At 33.8% G+C, this 17,628-nt stretch overlaps 2 protein-coding genes and 2 pseudogenes across 2 annotated transcripts; 3 read left to right on the top strand and 1 right to left on the bottom strand.

Annotated features, from left to right (window-relative positions):
* The first annotated feature begins 221 nt into the window (after positions 1 to 221).
* On the top strand, positions 222 to 3,734 carry LOC114729942 (rust resistance kinase Lr10-like; annotated as a pseudogene).
* Positions 3,735 to 4,543: 809 nt separating this feature from the next.
* Positions 4,544 to 6,447, bottom strand: LOC114729940 (rust resistance kinase Lr10-like; annotated as a pseudogene).
* A 1,791-nt stretch (positions 6,448 to 8,238) lies between these two features.
* LOC114729939 (RING-H2 finger protein ATL22-like) lies at positions 8,239 to 8,889 on the top strand. Its single transcript, XM_028916968.1, has one exon. It carries the CDS (start codon positions 8,239 to 8,241, stop codon positions 8,887 to 8,889), a length of 651 nt encoding a protein of 216 aa, XP_028772801.1.
* A 277-nt stretch (positions 8,890 to 9,166) lies between these two features.
* LOC114729901 (rust resistance kinase Lr10-like) lies at positions 9,167 to 10,453 on the top strand. The gene is made up of 2 exons (XM_028916926.1): positions 9,167 to 9,200; positions 9,290 to 10,453. The coding sequence occupies exon 2, from the start codon at positions 9,295 to 9,297 to the stop codon at positions 10,405 to 10,407; it is 1,113 nt and encodes a 370-aa protein (XP_028772759.1). The 5' UTR covers positions 9,167 to 9,200; positions 9,290 to 9,294; the 3' UTR covers positions 10,408 to 10,453.
* The last annotated feature ends 7,175 nt before the right edge of the window (positions 10,454 to 17,628 follow it).

The following is a 17,628-nucleotide window of genomic DNA, read 5'->3' as shown; positions in this document are numbered from 1 at the left end:
AGAAATAAAATTATGATTTTAAAAGTACTTTTATAGTATATGAAATAAACATATGTAGCAATTTATCTCGATCTATAAAAAAATATTTTTGAAAAGTATTTTTAGGTTACCAAACACCCCTAAATTTAATAACTCTTAAGAAATTTTGAAACTACAAAGACTAAATTAAAAAAAAAACAAAAATCTAAATTAACTCATTCTCAGAAAGCCAGAGGGGGGAGATGATGAGAACTTCAACAGTAAACTCCTTCTTCATCATTTACTTGTTGCTAATAGGTGGGTTCTCAGGATCTGTAGGAAGCCAAAGTAGCTGTCCAGAACCTGAAGCAAAATGTGGAAAACTTGCTGTTCGATTTGCTTTCCGGATAATAGGACGCCAACCTGAAGAGTGTGGTTATCCTGGGTTTGGTTTACAATGTTCCTCTACCAATTTTGCTGTTCTTGAGCTACCTCCTTCAATCAAACTCAATGTCAACCACATTGATTACACTTGCCAAACTATTCAGCTCTATGATCCTCATGGCTGCCTCTCTCTGCATCTCCCTAACCTCACTCTTCTTCCTCCTTCCCCTTTCCAGCTCAAAGCCAGGTCGTTTCTTGAGGATGATGACGACAACTTCACCGTCTTCAATTGCTCGCAGCCGAAAAGCTCCGAGGATGTGAAATTAATCTCAACTTGCCAGCGTAGATCTACCCATCACGTATATGCCATTTCATCAAGTACACACATCAGACGATTTCCGTTTTTGTCTTGCACCAACGTATTTAACATTTCATCCGTCCCAGGAGAGATTTTTAGAGATGATTACAGTCTTCATCTGAATTGGTCTAATCCTATGCGTAAACATTGCAAATCAACGGGAAGAAAGTGCGGGTTCAAGAATAGCAACATTAGTAATGAAACTGCATGCTTTGACACAGGTATGATCTGGTCTGCTTTTTGGACAAATCTAAATGGTAGACCATACCATGGATTCATTCATATAACTGTCGCTTCCAATGGATATACAAATTCACATGAACATGGAAAGCATCAAAATTCTTATTAAGATGAGTCATGGGGAGCGGGGTGTAAGCTACCCCTTGGTGATGCCCCCCGCTTCCTTTTAATTTTGGGCTCTTCCCAAATTTTTGTTTGTTGTTCTTTTTATTATTAAATTCTATACAAAATGAGTGATATTTGACATCTTATTTATAAAAAATGGTATAGTTTTCAAATTTTTGTGATTTTTTTAAAGATGTAGCACTCTAAATTAAAAAGAAATTGAACCATTTTCTACAAATAAAATATCAAACTATGTAGAATTTAATGGTAAAAAAATAGCAAAACATTTTTTTGGAAGAGCCCCAAAATTAAGGGGAAGCAGGGGCAGCATCTAAGTAGTAGCTGACACCCCTCTCTAAGTCATGTGGGCCTATGCTTTCTAAAAAGTCTACTATATAGAGAAATATAATAATATATAAGTACTTGAGTACATGTGCAAAGCTGACCAATATCATGTTAATTTATTTTTGCAGGTTCATCAAACAAGTTTTTAACCGAAGGTTAGCTTTCAAATTGAGCTTAGAATTTTCCAATGGAAGTATAGTTTTTTCTATTAAATTTGAGTTTTTATATACGCAGAGTCATTGTGGGCTCATTTCTTCTAGCAGCAATTATTGTTGCAGTTCATTACATCATCGATTCTTACAAATCACAGAAAGAAAGCCGGGAAATGCTTGACAAGTTTTTGAAAGATTGTAAAGCACTAGAGCCCACTAAGTATTTTTATGCTGAAATTAAGAGAATTATCAATCAATTTAAAGAAAAGTTAGGAGAAGCATCTTTTGGTGCTGTGTTCAAAGGAAACATTTCATCCCAATTCCAAGTTGTAGTGAAAATTCTTTCTGATTCCGAAATAGGAAATGGTGAAGACTTCATCATGGAAGTTGGAACCATGGCCAAAATCCATCATGTCAACATTATTCGCTTAGCCGGCTTCTGTGCTGATGGCTTTAGAAGAGCACTTGTTGATGAGTACTTACCAAATGGTTCATTACAAAATTTCATAAATTCACTCAGCCAAAGGAAAAACTTTCCTAGTTGGAAAAAGTAACAAGAAATTGGTTTAGGCATAGCCAAAGGAATTGAGTATCTTCATCATGGTTAGAGCCGGGAAAACGGGCCGAGCCCGTCGGGCCGGCCCTTTTAGGCCCTGAAATTATGAGGGCCGGGCTTGATATTTTTCTCTTAAAATGAAACATAAGCCCTGGAGGGCTGGCCCTGGAGGGCCGAGGGCTTAAAAGGGCCAGCCCTGGAGGGCCACGGGCCGGCCCTTTTAAGCCCTTTTATATTTTTTTATTTTTTAAATTTTTTTATATAATATTAATGTTATTAATTTTTTACATTGTTAATAATATTTCAAATATTTAGTTATTATTATCATTTTAAAAGTAAATTTAGTTTTAGATAATAATTTATCCAATTAAATTTTTAAAAAATGGGTTAATTTGGACTTTAATAATGATTTGATTTATATTATATGCGTTGATATTTTTAAACTATATATATATTTGATAATAGAATATTTTTATACTTATATAACTTGTGATTCTATAATTTGAATTAGAAATTCATGAGTTTCAACAGCAATGTTTCTCACATTAAAGTAAAATAATAGTTAGATTGTAAAATTTAAAAATAAAATTCTTATAAAGAAGAAAAACTTGATATTTTTGTTACGAAAGAAAAGTATACTTATGAAGAAAAGTAATTAATTATAGTGATGATGAAGTTTCAAAAGATTAATAATAGTGTTTATTTATTGCACAATTGCATTATAGATAAAACTTTTAGATGTTGTTATCTTGTTAATGAATGTTTTAGATGTTCTTAGATATTGATGAATATTTATATATGATGATATTTTATATGTGACTTAATTTTATTCATATTTATGTCTTTTATTAATAATTTCATTGATTTATTTTTATAAAAAATATGATAAATATAAAAAATAGTATTTTTTCTTAAACGGGCCAAAAGCCCGCGGGCCGGCCCTGGCCCTGTAGCTTAAGGGCCGGACCTAGCAAATTGGGGTATTTTTAAAATTCCAGCCCTGGAGGGCCGGCCCTTTTAAGCCCGCCAGCCCTGAAGGGCCGGCCCTGATTCCCGGCTCTAATCATGGTTGTGAGAAATGCATACTTCATTTTGACATAAAACCTCAAAATGTTTTATTAGATAATGATTTCACTCCAAAAATATCTGATTTTAGGCTAACCAAATTATGTTCTAAATCAAAGTATAGTGTCAATAACTAATGCCAGAGGTACTTTTGGCTATATGGCTCCCAAAGTATTCTCTTAAAACTTTGGAAATGTGTCTCGCAAAACCAATGTTTATAGTTTTGGAATGCTTCTACTTGAAGTGATAGGGGGCAGAAGGATCACAAATGATGCAGAAGAAAATGCAGCACACATCTACCATCCTGAATGGATCTATAATATTTTAGAAGGAAGGGAAGATATAAGAATTCATATTGAGGAAGAAGAGGATGGGGCTGTGGTGCATCTAATGGCATGCTATGGATCGACCATCAATACGGGTGGTGGTTCAAATGTTGGAAGGACAAGGAGACAAATTACCAATACCTCCTAATCCTTTTGACTCTGAAGGTCCTTCAACAAGTATAAGAGCCAGTGAGCCTGCTAGACGGGTGATGCAAAGTTTAGAAATAATCCATGAAGCAGAGTGAGAGTTAATAAATGTCAAATATTAATATTGGTTTTCCTTCTGATTAGTGAGCGTGGTTCTGTCATTGTTTAAGTTTGTAGTTTTAAGTCTTCAGTCACTCGAGTATATATAGAAAATGCAATATGTAAATATATGAAAGCCTTGCTAATTATTTATATGATCAATATTTATTTTCTTTTTGAGATGGAGATGCCAATAAGCTAGGAACTCTTTGGTATCGACTTGAGGACCTTGGATCGTGTTGCTTTTCTCTCTGTCTCTCTCTGAGTTTTTTGGTGCATAATAATCTGAAAATTAGCATGTAGCAGTCAAATTCCTAAGAGAGTCCTCAATTCTGGACTATTTTTTTTCCTCCAGTTAAGCATATGTAAAGTGCTATGAAGAATATATTACATCTGATCTGAATCCTGATGTTTTGAGCTCAAATGTAGACTAACTGTATCTATAGGTTGTATACTGTTTCATGACAGAGTGTAGCTTAGCATTGATACTTGGGAGAGACTCTTAGCGACATTTTATTTGCAAAACTAAGTAGAATAGACTTGAAGTGCATGTTAGGATATTTATATGAGTATTTATTACGTATTAGTTTAAATCTATTTAATATAGAATGGATGCTTCCAAACAATTTTGTATAATTCATTTAGGAATGCTTTAAAAAAGAACTTGGCCCATTGGCAATATTTTTTGATCGTTTCTGCTGCATATAAAAATAACAAGTGTTATCCAAAGAGACATAAATCCTGCCAATGCCAAATAACCGAGAACAACAAAATAATGGATTACGTAGAAAGCTTCATACCGTGAGTCATTAATGATCCGTGTTGCTAAGATCCTAATTCATTCTACAATGTCTAATGCATAAGGAAACTCAACACGAAGGCCTACCACAGAAACAAACCATGCTGACCTGTTTGGCCAAAAAAATAAAACTGTATTGATCTAACAAAAGGAAATATTCTTATTCATAATTAAGAACCTTGCAGAAATGTTTGGAGAACTATAAACAATGCTATGATGATCTTCCATCTTCTTGAGCTGAAAATGAAGTTGTTTCTCTATAATTACTTACTAATTGATCACAGGATGACACTATCGAACTTGAATGGTTACTAACATCAACATTGGGTACATCTTGTGGATAAAAATAAGGCTTTTGAGGCATTTCTAAGTCATTCTCCTCCCCCTCAAGCATCTCTGCAACTTTGTTCATTGAAGGACGATCATTTGGCTTAGTTTGGATGCACCACAGTCCCACAATCATCATTTTCCTTGCCAACTTCATTTCTTCTTTCGTTGCATTTTCTATATTAATCTCATTTCCTTCATTTAATTGATCATAATTCCAAAAGGGGAAGTAAAAATGACTTGACTGTGCAGCTAACACATTTAGATTCTTTCTTCTACCAGCAATATCCATTAATAACTTCCCAAAACTATACACATCGGCTTTGTTAGAGATCCCACCCACGTTTCTATAGAAAAGTTCAGGGGCCATGTATCCTATCGTACCTCTTGTAGCTGTGAGTGACACAATGCCATCACTAGTAGGGTAGAGTTTGGCAAGGCCAAAATCAGAAACCTTAGGGATGAAGTTCTCATCAAGAAGGATGTTGTGTGGCTTTATATCAAAATGCAAAATTTAAATGTTGCAACCTTTGTGAAGATATTCAATACCATGAGCTACTCCAACAGAAATGGCATACAACTGATGAAGATCTAAGGATTGCTCGTTGTCGTGTTTAGAAAAAATGTATTTGTCAAGAGATCTATTTTGCATGAACTCATATATAAGAGCACGTTTCAATCCTTCCACACAATAACCAATAAGTTGCACAACATTCATATGGTGGATTCTACCAAGTGTAGCAACTTCATTTATGGATTCTTGGTTATCAGCTTTGGCCTTATCCAACATCTTGACAGCTACCTCACGACCACTTCGAAGTTGTCCTTTGAACACAGAGCCATAACCTCCTTTCCCGAGTTTGATTTTAAACCCTTTTGTCATCTTCTTGATTTCTCCATAGGAGTACGTCATAGGCATGATATTGTTGTCACTTTGCAAAAAATTCTTCAATGTTGTCATACATTGATAAATGTCTCCGCAGACAGTTATAGATCAGAAGGGCAATGACAAATGGAGTCCCCAGAATGATTTTACCAAGAGTATGATAAACTATTCATTAAAATTTAATATTTAGAACGTACCCTTGAACTAGTACTTCATTATTAGTGCTTGGCCAGTTATTAAACTATCCATATTCACACTCTTATGAATTAGATAATTCTGTTGGAGTAGTCAAAGGATTACCTAATATAGTGTGTACGTAGTCCACAAGATCTGAAAAATAGAGAAAACAAAAACTAATATTAGCTTCCGTTAAGAGAAAATAACTGTAATGTTAAAAAAGTTAGTGCCACATATTGAATAAGTTGTCAAGTCGTCATGTTAGTATGAAAGTGAGCTCTTGGCATTAGCTGTTTCCTTCACAATGTATAAACAATTATCTATACATCGTATAAGGAAAATGAAATAAAAATGCACTATTATTCAATAAAGATTATAATAATTAAATGAATATGTCATAAAAATTATTTGTGAAAGGGGAAAAAGGTTGATGTCTAGGACAAATCTTTAACAGTAAATTCATAGAAGTTTTATACATGAGCAGCAGAGATCTCTGACTTTCTTTTTTCTGTGAGATTCCCATTACAGTGCAACTTGCAAGGATGTGTTATGCAGGAAGGAATCAAATAAGTTAGAAGTTATGATGGGGTGCCTTACCCTGGATAATCGAAAGGATCATTTTAAAAATGCTACTTGTTGCTGCTACACTAGATAAACAAATGTATTAGTACAGGGATATGGTATATATATTTTACTGCTAATATGCGGGCAAAAAATATATATATTACAGCTAATATGATAAAGATTGAGATTTTATTCTGTCTGCGTGTTGCTAGCTCTTCACTTTTAAATATTTAAATTTTTTTTATGGATTAAAAAAATTCAAATAGAAAAGCATTCTTTTCAAAATACAAGTAATATCTTCCAAATTTGTCAATAGCAAAAAATAGTCATCTCAGTGTCCTAAGGGTAATGGATAGACTCCTATTAAAAAATAGTCACCTCTGTGTGCTAAGGGTGATGAATATTCCTATTAACTAGATATTTTATTGCTTTCTTTATTTCATATACAAACCAAACGAATTCAATTTCATCCACACTAGTTTTTTAATTATATTTTTTATTTTAAAAATATGTACGATAACAGTGGAATGCATATGATACACACCCTGAACCAAAAAATGATATATTTTTCCCAAAAAATGGTTTTGTACCACATGTATAATATTATTAGCAGCCAGAATTGCATCAAAATTCAATAATGGACCATCAACGTAAGCAGGAAAAAAAAATTAATGGACTTACCTATTTGACAGCGTGGTTTCTCACCACCGACGCCGAGAATTATTTCATAATCATGTCCAGAATGTGGGCAGAAACTATTGATCCAAGAGAGCTCAAAGCCATAAAGAAGGATATTGTCGATGTTTGTGCAGGAGCTGGACTGGTTCTACAGAGCAGGCCACGAAGTCATATACATCGCTTCTATACGGCAATCATTCTCGAGCCCCACATCTCTTACGTATCCACTGCCGACATAGGCATACAAATTCGATGATGATGAAGAAGAAGAAGAAGAAGAAGAAGCCACAGAGCCATTTGAAGTGTTGAAGCAAGGGGCTGTGTCCACAAACCCAGGGGAATCCATAGGGTGTTCACACCTTACGTATATCATATTTGTGTTCAATCCATACCATTCCCAAACTCCATTTTCATTGCGCCCATCGATGGTGGAGATATATGGATCCCTTTGGCTAAAGTTGTAGTCTGTTAAAGAATACCCAGGAAGGGAAGAGGAATCCAACTCTACAATATTAGCGTCCCTCAATCGGATTGTGTAGTTCTCATAATTAATGGACACAACACTGTATCTCCCAGACTGCCAATACATTACCAATTGGTTGTGCTCGCAAGATAGGTTGTACCTTTGATCACCACACTCCTTTGGATATTCTTTTAGCTAAAAAGGGCTGCTAATGTTGTGATCTCCACATAAAATAGAGCAGTTTTGTGTCCATCTGATGCCTTGCAAGTTCTGTAGAATAACATTATCAAAAACAGAGCTACCAGTAATTTTCCTGTGGAGGAATACATGATTCTCAAGATCTCCAAATGAAGAGTAAATAAGAAAGAGACTTACAAAGCTAGTCAGCCATATATTTCAATGTTATTGCAATCAAGAAGTTGCCACTAGCCAACTTGATAGCATATATGATGTCAATATATAATTCATAAAGGCGTGTTTACACGTAAGGTGGTAGGTATGCCATGTGGGGAAATTATTGGGAAGCTAACCTTGTTTGAAAAAGTCTCTGAGACTTTGTATTTTAGATGCAACTGATCTTAGCTACTTGGCAAGCCAAACGCTGGAGATATGGAAACTGCAGTCGTAAACTCCTTCTTCTCTGTATGCTTGTTGCTAACTCTCATGTTTTTGGGGTCTGTAGGAAGCTCGAATAGCTGTCCAGAACCTGAAACATCATGTGGAAAACTTCCTGTTCGGTTTCCTTTCCGAGTAAAAAGACGCCAACCAGAACAATGCGGCTATCCTGGGTTTGATTTAGAATGTTCTTCTACCAAACATGCTGTTCTTGAGCTTCCTGGATCAGTCAAGCTCAGTGTCAAACATATTGATTACAAATCTCAAACCATTCAGTTATATGATCCTTCTGGTTGCCTTCCAAGGCATGTCCGCAATCTCACTCTAGTTCCTTCTCCTTTCCAGTTCATAGACCGAAATCTTAATGACTTTACAATTTTCAATTGCTCGTCGCCAAGAGATGGAGCGATTATTTCAACGTGCCTCAGCAGCTCTGCTTACCATGTGTATGCCGTTTTGTCTTATCGTGAGATTGGACAACTTACCTTGTTATTTTGCAGCAAAATATTTAACATTTCTTCTGTCCCACTTAAGATTTTTGATGTTGAGAACACTCTTCATTTGATGTGGTCTAATCCAATGTGCAAACATTGTGAATCAAATGGAACAAGATGTGGATTCAAGAATAGTAATATTCAACTATGATATTACATGTTTCGGGGATCGTCACAGTGGCAATATGAAACTCTTCCATCAAAACTTTTGCTCTTCTTTTTCAATACACATGTATGGTGATTTATATCATTTACATAAACTGGCCATAGCATTTGCCTAGAATGTTAATTATCTGTTCTAATAAACATACAAAATCACCACACATTTCTTGTCTCATGCCGAGCATCAATGTTCTTTACATGATAAGGCATGACTTCTTTGGAATACCTATATCAACATGCTTAGCTGACCAATCATGTTAATTTCTTTTGCAGGTTCATCAAACAAATACGTAATTGCAGGTTAGTTTCCAAAATGAACTTAGTATAATCTGCTGAAAGCAGATTATACTTTCTAAAACTAAATATTCGAGTTTGTGTTATATGTACAGGATCAATGATGGGCTCACTTCTAGTGGTGAGTACTCTTGCGGCAATTCTTTATATCAGCAACTCTTATAAATCACGGAAAGAAAGCCAAGCAATAATTGAGAAGTTTTTGAAAGACTATAGAGCTCTCAAGCCCACCAGATATTCTTATGCTGAAATCAAGAGAATTACCAATCAGTTTGAAGTCAAGTTAAGGGAAGGGTCTTTCGGTATTGTGTTCAAAGGAAATATTTCATCTGAGTTCAAGGTTGTAGTGAAGATCCTCACTAATTCTAAAGGAAATGATGAAGAGTTCATCACTGAAGTTGGAACAATGGGTAAAATCCATCATGTCAACATTATTCGCTTAATGGGCTTCTGTGCTGATGGCTTTAGGAGAGCACTGGTTTACGAATACTTTCAAAATGGTTCATTACAAAATTTCATAAATTCACCAGGCAATAGGCAAAACTTTGTTGGATGGAAAAAGCTCTATGAGATTGCTTTAGGTACAACCAAAGGAATTGATTATCTTCATCAAGGCTGTGAGCAACGCATACTGCATTTTGACATCAAACCTCATAATATTCTATTGGATGATGACTTGACTCCAAAAATATGTGATTTGGGGTTGGCTAAACTGTGTTCCAAGGATCAAAGCATAGTGTCAATGACAAACGCTAGAGGAACATTGGGTTACATTGCTCTAGAAGTCTTCTCACGAAATTTTGGAAATATATCTCACAAAGCAGATGTTTATAATTTTGGAATGTTGCTACTTGAATTAATAGGAGGAAGAAGGATTACCCATGACACAAAAGAAAATGCTCCCCACATTTACTATCCCGAATGGATCTATAATATTTTTGAAGAAAAGGAGGATGTGAGGATTCATATTGAGGAAAAAGGGGATGCTAAAATTGCAAGAAAATTGGGAATGGTAGGCCTGTGGTGCATTCAATGGCATGCTGTGGATCGACCATCAATGCAAATAGTTCTTCAAATGTTGGAAGGAGAAGGAGACAGATTACCAATGCCTCCAAATCCTTTTAATTCTGATGGTCCTTCAACAAGAGAAAGGGCTAATGTACAAGCAAGAAATCTGATGCAAGGTTTAGCAATAATCCAGGAAGTAGAGTGAAAGTCTGTAACAGTCAAATATTATATGAACTTGGTATTGTAAATATTTGCTTTTAAATTGTGCGGTTCTGTCATTGATTGTGTTTGTGTGTAGTTTTGAGCCTTCAGCACTTGATTATAGAAGAATATAATGGATCATAGAAAGCAAATAGCTAAGCCTTCTTGATTCTTCATATGAACATTAATTAAAATGAAAGAAGTACATTGCTATTCCGTGGCTGGAAAGGAAATAGAAACAGAGAAGCTTCGGCCACAGCTTCCAAGAGAATCAGACAGGTTGGATATGAATGGATGGAATTCCGTAAATGTTATGGTGCGCCTATGTCCATGTGGTCAAGGAAAGCAACTCCATTAATATCACCAATCATTTATATTTAAAAAAAAATCAATCATGAAAAGGAAGGATCCAAATACAGTTGTTAATCCTACCTTATTTTCCTCCCATCCTGCTTCTGAGTCAATACACTGATACTTGTGATTCCCACCAAATTCCTTCAAAAATCAGGAAAGACAACCTCCCAAAAGAATATATACGGTTAAGATATAAATTTGTCTTGAAAATTTTTATTCAGAAGCACTAGGCATTCGAAAGTTTTTTTTTGTTACAAATTTGCCTTGGAAGTATAAAATAGTAGCAATTTTACGCCTACCATTAAAAAAAACTAGTATTGACCGTTAAAACAGGGATACTAACCGTTAACATTTTTAATGATAAAAAATAAAATTGTAAGGATTTTAAATTTTTAGAAAAAATTTACACGAATAAAAATTTTCAAGTTCCTAATACTCCTGAGTCAACTTCCTGAACAAATTTACCTCTTAAGTCAAATATCTATATGCACAACAAGGCAAGGCAAGGCAAGGCAGAGACAGGGACTGGCGGAAGCCATAGCCTCGAAAAGTTTTAGCTTTTACTGTTATAATGGTATTATACAGGTATATATTTTATTTGTAGCCATTAAAGTTTACATTAACTTTTTTTTATGACAAAATTTATATTAACTTTCATACTGTATCTTTTTCATCTGGCTTCCTTTATTCTTAAATCCTAACTCTCTCCCTGTGTATGAAGTTATACTGCTCATGAATACTTTACCCCGTTTTATAAGAAATAAGATACATAAATATCCTAAAAATATTCACAAATGAGCACCCAGTACCTGGAAAATTTTTTTTTGCTTTTATATGTCCTAAGTTTCATTTTTGTAATATTTCTATCATGAACTGTTATTGACTATTAAGTTTAACTGTTAAAGACACAAGTCAGACTGTATAATTTAACAGTCAAACTTAACAACAAATAACGGTCAAAATATTTTTGCTGTAAAAATAAACTTTCGTGGCATATAAAAGTAAGAAAAAAAATTTTAGGTGCTAAGTGCTCTTTCATTAATACTTTTGGGATATTTAAGAACCTTATCTCATCATATAATATTTTTATTTTTTTCCAAAGAAGAACTATGTCTAAGAACCAAATTTATGAATCTTTTATTCCTAAGGACCACTAATGATGAATAATCATTGTTCCATTTGTAGATTGTGCTATTTGAGTGGTAAATAGTGTTGAATATATTTTTAGTTGTAAATTCGTATTATGTGAATGGTAAATGCTCATAATTTGAGGAGTAAATATTGTGCTATGTGAGTGATAAATACAAATACCTTCTTAATAACTAATTTGTGAATCTGATCCCTAACTAAAATTCTCCCTTTCTTCTGTATCTTCGCACAAATCTTGGCTGGATTCTAATTATAAAGAATAATTACAATTTAAAAAATTTTAAATTATTATCTATATATTTTAAGGGAGAATTACAATCAAGTCCTATGAAAAAAAATGACAAATAAGTCCTAGAGATTGTCATTCTCTACTGTAGAACTTGTCATTACAAGCTGCTTAAATTGTTATTAGGATCTTTCAAAATTATTTTTTATGAGACTTGATTATAATTCTACTATATTTTAACGAGTGAAATATTTATTTTTGGGAAAAAATAAATGCAACAACTAAAAAATGTCCAGAATTTAATAGATAAATAAGACAGTAGTATTTCAAAATAGAAAGTGGGCTGCCGACAAATGAAAAGGAAGCATCGTGCACTTTCCAAAGTTGGGGCTGTTAAATGAGAGGAGTAGCCAACAAAAGCAACTTCAGTGTCATCCTTGGCACAGAACATTACGAGCCAACTATCCCCACTTCGGAAGCGGAAAGTGCCCGATGTCTGTGTGTTGCTAACTCTATGATTTTACATATTTTAAAGGGAAAATTTCACTGTAGGACCGCAGAAGACAATTAATTTCAAAGAGTCTCTAAAACTTTCTGAAACTTCACTGCAGGACCAAGGGGGCAAAATGATATTAATTCCACAAAGAAAATGACGCTATTGCCCCTCATAATACTTATTGCAGGGTGACATGTAAATGGACTAATTTCAGTTGTAATAAAGGTATGTATGTTGCAAATTGACTAGTCCCACTTGCAAATGGACTCTCTCACACTTATTTACTCACAGGCACCTTTTTTCAGGTGAATGGGTGATACGTAAATGGACTAATTCTAATTGTAAATAAATGTATGTATGTTGCAAATTGACTAATCCCACTTGCAAATAGGTGCTCCCACACTTGTTCACTCATAGAGACCTTTTTCAGGTGAAAGAAGTGACATGTAAATGGACTAATTCCAGTTGTAAATAAATATATGTATATTGCAAATTGTCTAGTCCTACTTGCAAATGGGCTGTCCCACACTTGTTCACTCAGACACATTCTTCAGGTGAAGAAGGTAATATGTAAATAGACTAATTTTAATTGTAAATATATCTATGCATGTTGTAAATTATCTAACCTCACTTGCAAATGGGTTCTCCCATACTTGTTCACATGAGGGGCAATAGGGTCATTTTCTTTGTGGAATTAATATCAGTTTGCCCCCTTGGTCCTGCAGTGAAATTTCAGAAAGTTTTGGGGGCTCTTTGAAATTAATTCTGTACTGCGGTCCTTGAACGAAATTTTCCCTATTTTAAATGTTTTTATAGATTGAAAAAAATTCAAAGGAAAATCACTTTGTAAAACTCAGTGGTGCCTTCCAAAGTTGTCAATAGCAAAAACTCACCATCGTCTCAACGTTCTAAGGGTGATGGATTGACTAGTTAACTACTCTTCCTGTCCTTAATATAGGACTCAATTATTGAGTTGGTTTTGGTCATAAATATAAGACTCATTTTTTATATTTATCATCTTTATCTAAATTACCCTTATAAATACTCTCTCAACCATAATCAAGTAGAAGAGGGAGATGGGGTATTAAAAAAGATGATTAAGGTGTTTTAGGAAAAACGCGTCACGTTTCTTATAATTAACTAACTTATCTAACTTCTTTAATCTAATCAAATTAGTTAAATAGGTCCTATATTAAGGACCGAAGGAGTAATTAGTCTATAATCTACTATCGCTTTACCACCTTAAAATATTTTCCGAAATATATCTAATATTTTAAAATATTTTGTGGTACATTTAGAGTTTCAAAATATATTTTAAGTGTGTCTAACACTTTAAAATATTTTTTATCTTGGTGTTGGATGCACTAAAAAAAATTTTGAGTGTTAAACAAATCTAAAAAAATGTTTCAAAATACTGGATATACCAAACAATATTTTAAAGTGTCGGACGTATTTTTAAAAAAAAATATTTCAGAAGGGTAGATATATTACAAAATATTTTAAAATATTAGATACATTGAAAAAATATTTCAACTACTAGATTCACCTTAACTCTTTTTTTTTAATCATATTTTTTATTTTAAAACTTGTACGATAAGAATGGAGCGTGCGCATGCACGCCCACGTACACACCATTAATCAAACGTGACATGACTTTTGACCATTAATGATTCATGAAATTTGTTCCTTAATCGTTCGCATCAAAACTTTTAACAATAAAAGTCAGTACAGGTTAATTCTTATTTTAACAATCGTATTCACATATATATAATCTCCTGTCTTAATTATAAAATTTTTTTAATAGTCAACGAGATTTTATAATAAAACCAAAAGTAATATGATATTTTAACAATGACATTACTCCTCACTTTTAATATAATAAAATTAGTTAAATTAATTATTCATAATAAATAAATGTTGTCTTTTTAAAAATACAATTGTTCATCATGTGTATTGAAACTTTTTTCATGAAAATTCTTTAATACGATAATCACTATATGGATTATTTGGAACCAAATTGAATTTTCAACCAACTCTTATATTAAGGAGAGAAAGTAGTAAACTTATATGAACCAATTTCAAGTATAGGGGGAGATGTATTGATAATTTTCCCCTGAATTAGGAAAGAAAATGCAAATATAAACACCACTTTAAATCAATAATGGACTTTCAGCGATAAAAAAAACAAAGGGAAAAAAAGAAAGAAAGAAATCAAGTAATGGAGTTGCCTATCTGCAGCGTGGTTTCTTACCGCCGACACCGAGAATTGTTCAGACAAGAAAGGTCAAAGCCATTCAGCGTAGCATATAGTAACTCTTCTATCTTTGAGTTGAGAAATGACAAGTTTTTTTTTTTTTTTTGTGTATTACTGTTGTATTTGCCTGGTAGCTAGTATGTGATTTCATTTTTCATTCAAATAGAGTTTTTCCATCTTCTCGTGAAAGCTTTTTCTGTCGGCGAGCTCTTTTCTCAATTGGTGGGATGAAATGCTTCATTATATTTTTATTTATGTCATACATCGATTATTTAAACCATTCACAGGTTGAAGAATTAACTTAACTATGAATGATGTAACTTCATTCGAACACTGAGGCTATTAACATGGCCCGAACTGATTGGGCCTGTGGGTATTATAAGCTGAGAGAAGAGGGGGAACAGGTGGAAGAGGCAAGCCCAATTATAATAGATTTCCTTTATGGATCAGATACCCAGAAATTTTTTTTGGAGAAACAAATTGAGAAAATGACAAATAAAAACCTTGAAAATTATGAAATTGCAATATAGGTTCTTGAATTAACAAAATTACTATCAGAGATCAGATCTTTAATACGAATTATGAAATGTTAGTTAAAAGACCAAAATGTCCTTCCCTTCTTCCTCCTCCTCCTCTTTTATTCTTCTCTTCCTCTCTCTCTCTCCTCCTCCTCCCCCCCTTCCTCTTTCTTTTCCTTCTCCCCGAAACTCCTCTTCTCATCCGCACTCCCATCTCTATTCCTTCTTACATCTTCTTTGCACTGCCTTTCATTCCTTACCACTATTCACCACAATGGCCGAATTCTTTTTACTTTCTCTTATGTCTCTCCTTGTTGTGGCCACCTTCCTCTCCGTCGTTGCCTCCTTCCCTTCAAACTTCATCCAATCCTCCTGCAGCACCACCACATATCCTTTAGCTACCTGTATGGGCACCGGAAGTTTGGTGGCCATGTCAAAGTTGGAAGACATTGTTTGGGTTTTGCAAGTTGAAGATGAAGTTCCCTTGAGCAAATTAAATTCCTTCTCTTTTCAAGATTGTAGTTTGTAGATTATTAACTATTAATAGATAGATATTGTTTGGGCACTATGTTCATATGATGATCAAGAAATGCTAGTGACAAGAGAATATTAAGTGGATAAACTATGCTAATGTCTACTTATCAATGAATATTATAAAATCGATTGCTATCAAAGCACTCTTGGTTTTTTGTTATTTGGCTTACTATTGTTGTAATTTCCCTTAGTACTATTGTAACTACAAACTTGTCAGCAACATGACATGATGATATGGAAATGTTGGTATTTTGTTTATGGGTAGAATAATGTTAACATTTTGTATTTATCAGTTCTAGATGATAACAATGTTAATCTATTTAATATTTTGAAGTTAATGAGAAACACAGTCACAGTCTTGTAGCTTTACTTACCACACTTGTTATTTAACTTACCACTCTTGTCATTTTGCCAATGAAATGTAAAAATAATGATAACTTTTCATAAAACTTAATTTTATCATAAACCCGGTCACAGGCTTGTCATTTTACTTACATGACTTGTGATTTGTCTTACCATTCTTGTCATTTAGCTATGAAATGTGAAAATAATGGCAGCTGATCACAAAACTTAATTTCATTCCAATGACGCACTTGTTATTTCCCTTAACACATGTATCATTTCGCTATGTAATGTGCAAATAATGATGATTTCTCATTAAACTCAATTTCATGAGAAACCCAATGACACACTTGTTATTTTACACTTGTTATTTTGCTCAACCAGATTTTTGCTAAAACTAAAGTTACTATGAATAATTTTTCAATACTTTCGTTTTTCATACTAAACTGGTCATTTTTCATACTAAACTTGTCATTTATAGATAAATTGAAAAAAAAATGCCTATTTCTGCCAAAATTTAAGTTAATATGAATGGTTTTTCAATACTTATTATTTCTCATGGTAGACTTTTTATTTCCAAATAAATTATAAAAATGTTGCCAATTTTTGTTAAAACTTAAATTAAAATGAATAGTTTTTCGAAAGTTATTTTTTTATACTAGACTTGTTATTTTTCATACTAAACTTATGATTCGCAAATAAATAATGTGAAGGCATTATGGGTTTCACAACTGATGTAGCTCCAGGGACAAACATTGTCTCTTAACCACTAGTCTATCAACTTCAAGTCCTTTCATTTTGCTCCATATCTTTTCCCATATCTTCTCCAACATCTGCTTTACTTCTCCAACGTAATGACTAGAACCTCGAGCCGTGAGCTTTGGGCTTGAACTATATCCAACTCCAGCAAGATGATACAAACATAGCAGATCAGAAAACACTTTCTTCAAAAAGAAATTGGTTAGAAGTTAAGGGAAGTCTTGGACAACGAAGAAAGTTTAAAGCATTTCACCGCCCTCTGCATGCCCATCCATTTTGGTTACAATCGCAGCTCCAACTTCAACGCCGTACCATGTTTAAATACTTGAGCCTGATCAAATGCAGCTTCACCAATACTACTAACCATTCTGGACAAAGTAAAGTTGAGGAATTAGATATTCTTGGCTCTAGAGAGATACAAATATAGCAGATCAAAAAACATGGAAGAAAATTATGGTTTTGGAGCAAACGACTAAGTAATTTTTTAGGCATTTGTGGTGGTTTAATAAGCTCACAGGAGAGAGAAGAGAAGGAAGAGGAAGGAGGAAAGAGAACGAAAAAGAGGGGGAGAGGAGAAGGGCGAAAGAAAAGAA

Source organism: Neltuma alba, unplaced genomic scaffold, assembly GCF_004799145.2.
Source record: "Neltuma alba isolate B1F8T4 unplaced genomic scaffold, ASM479914v2 tig00012694_pilon, whole genome shotgun sequence".
NCBI lineage: Eukaryota > Viridiplantae > Streptophyta > Magnoliopsida > Fabales > Fabaceae > Neltuma > Neltuma alba.
The sequence above is the reverse complement of the archived record's forward strand: the minus strand, read 5'-3'. Positions and strand labels throughout refer to the sequence as shown.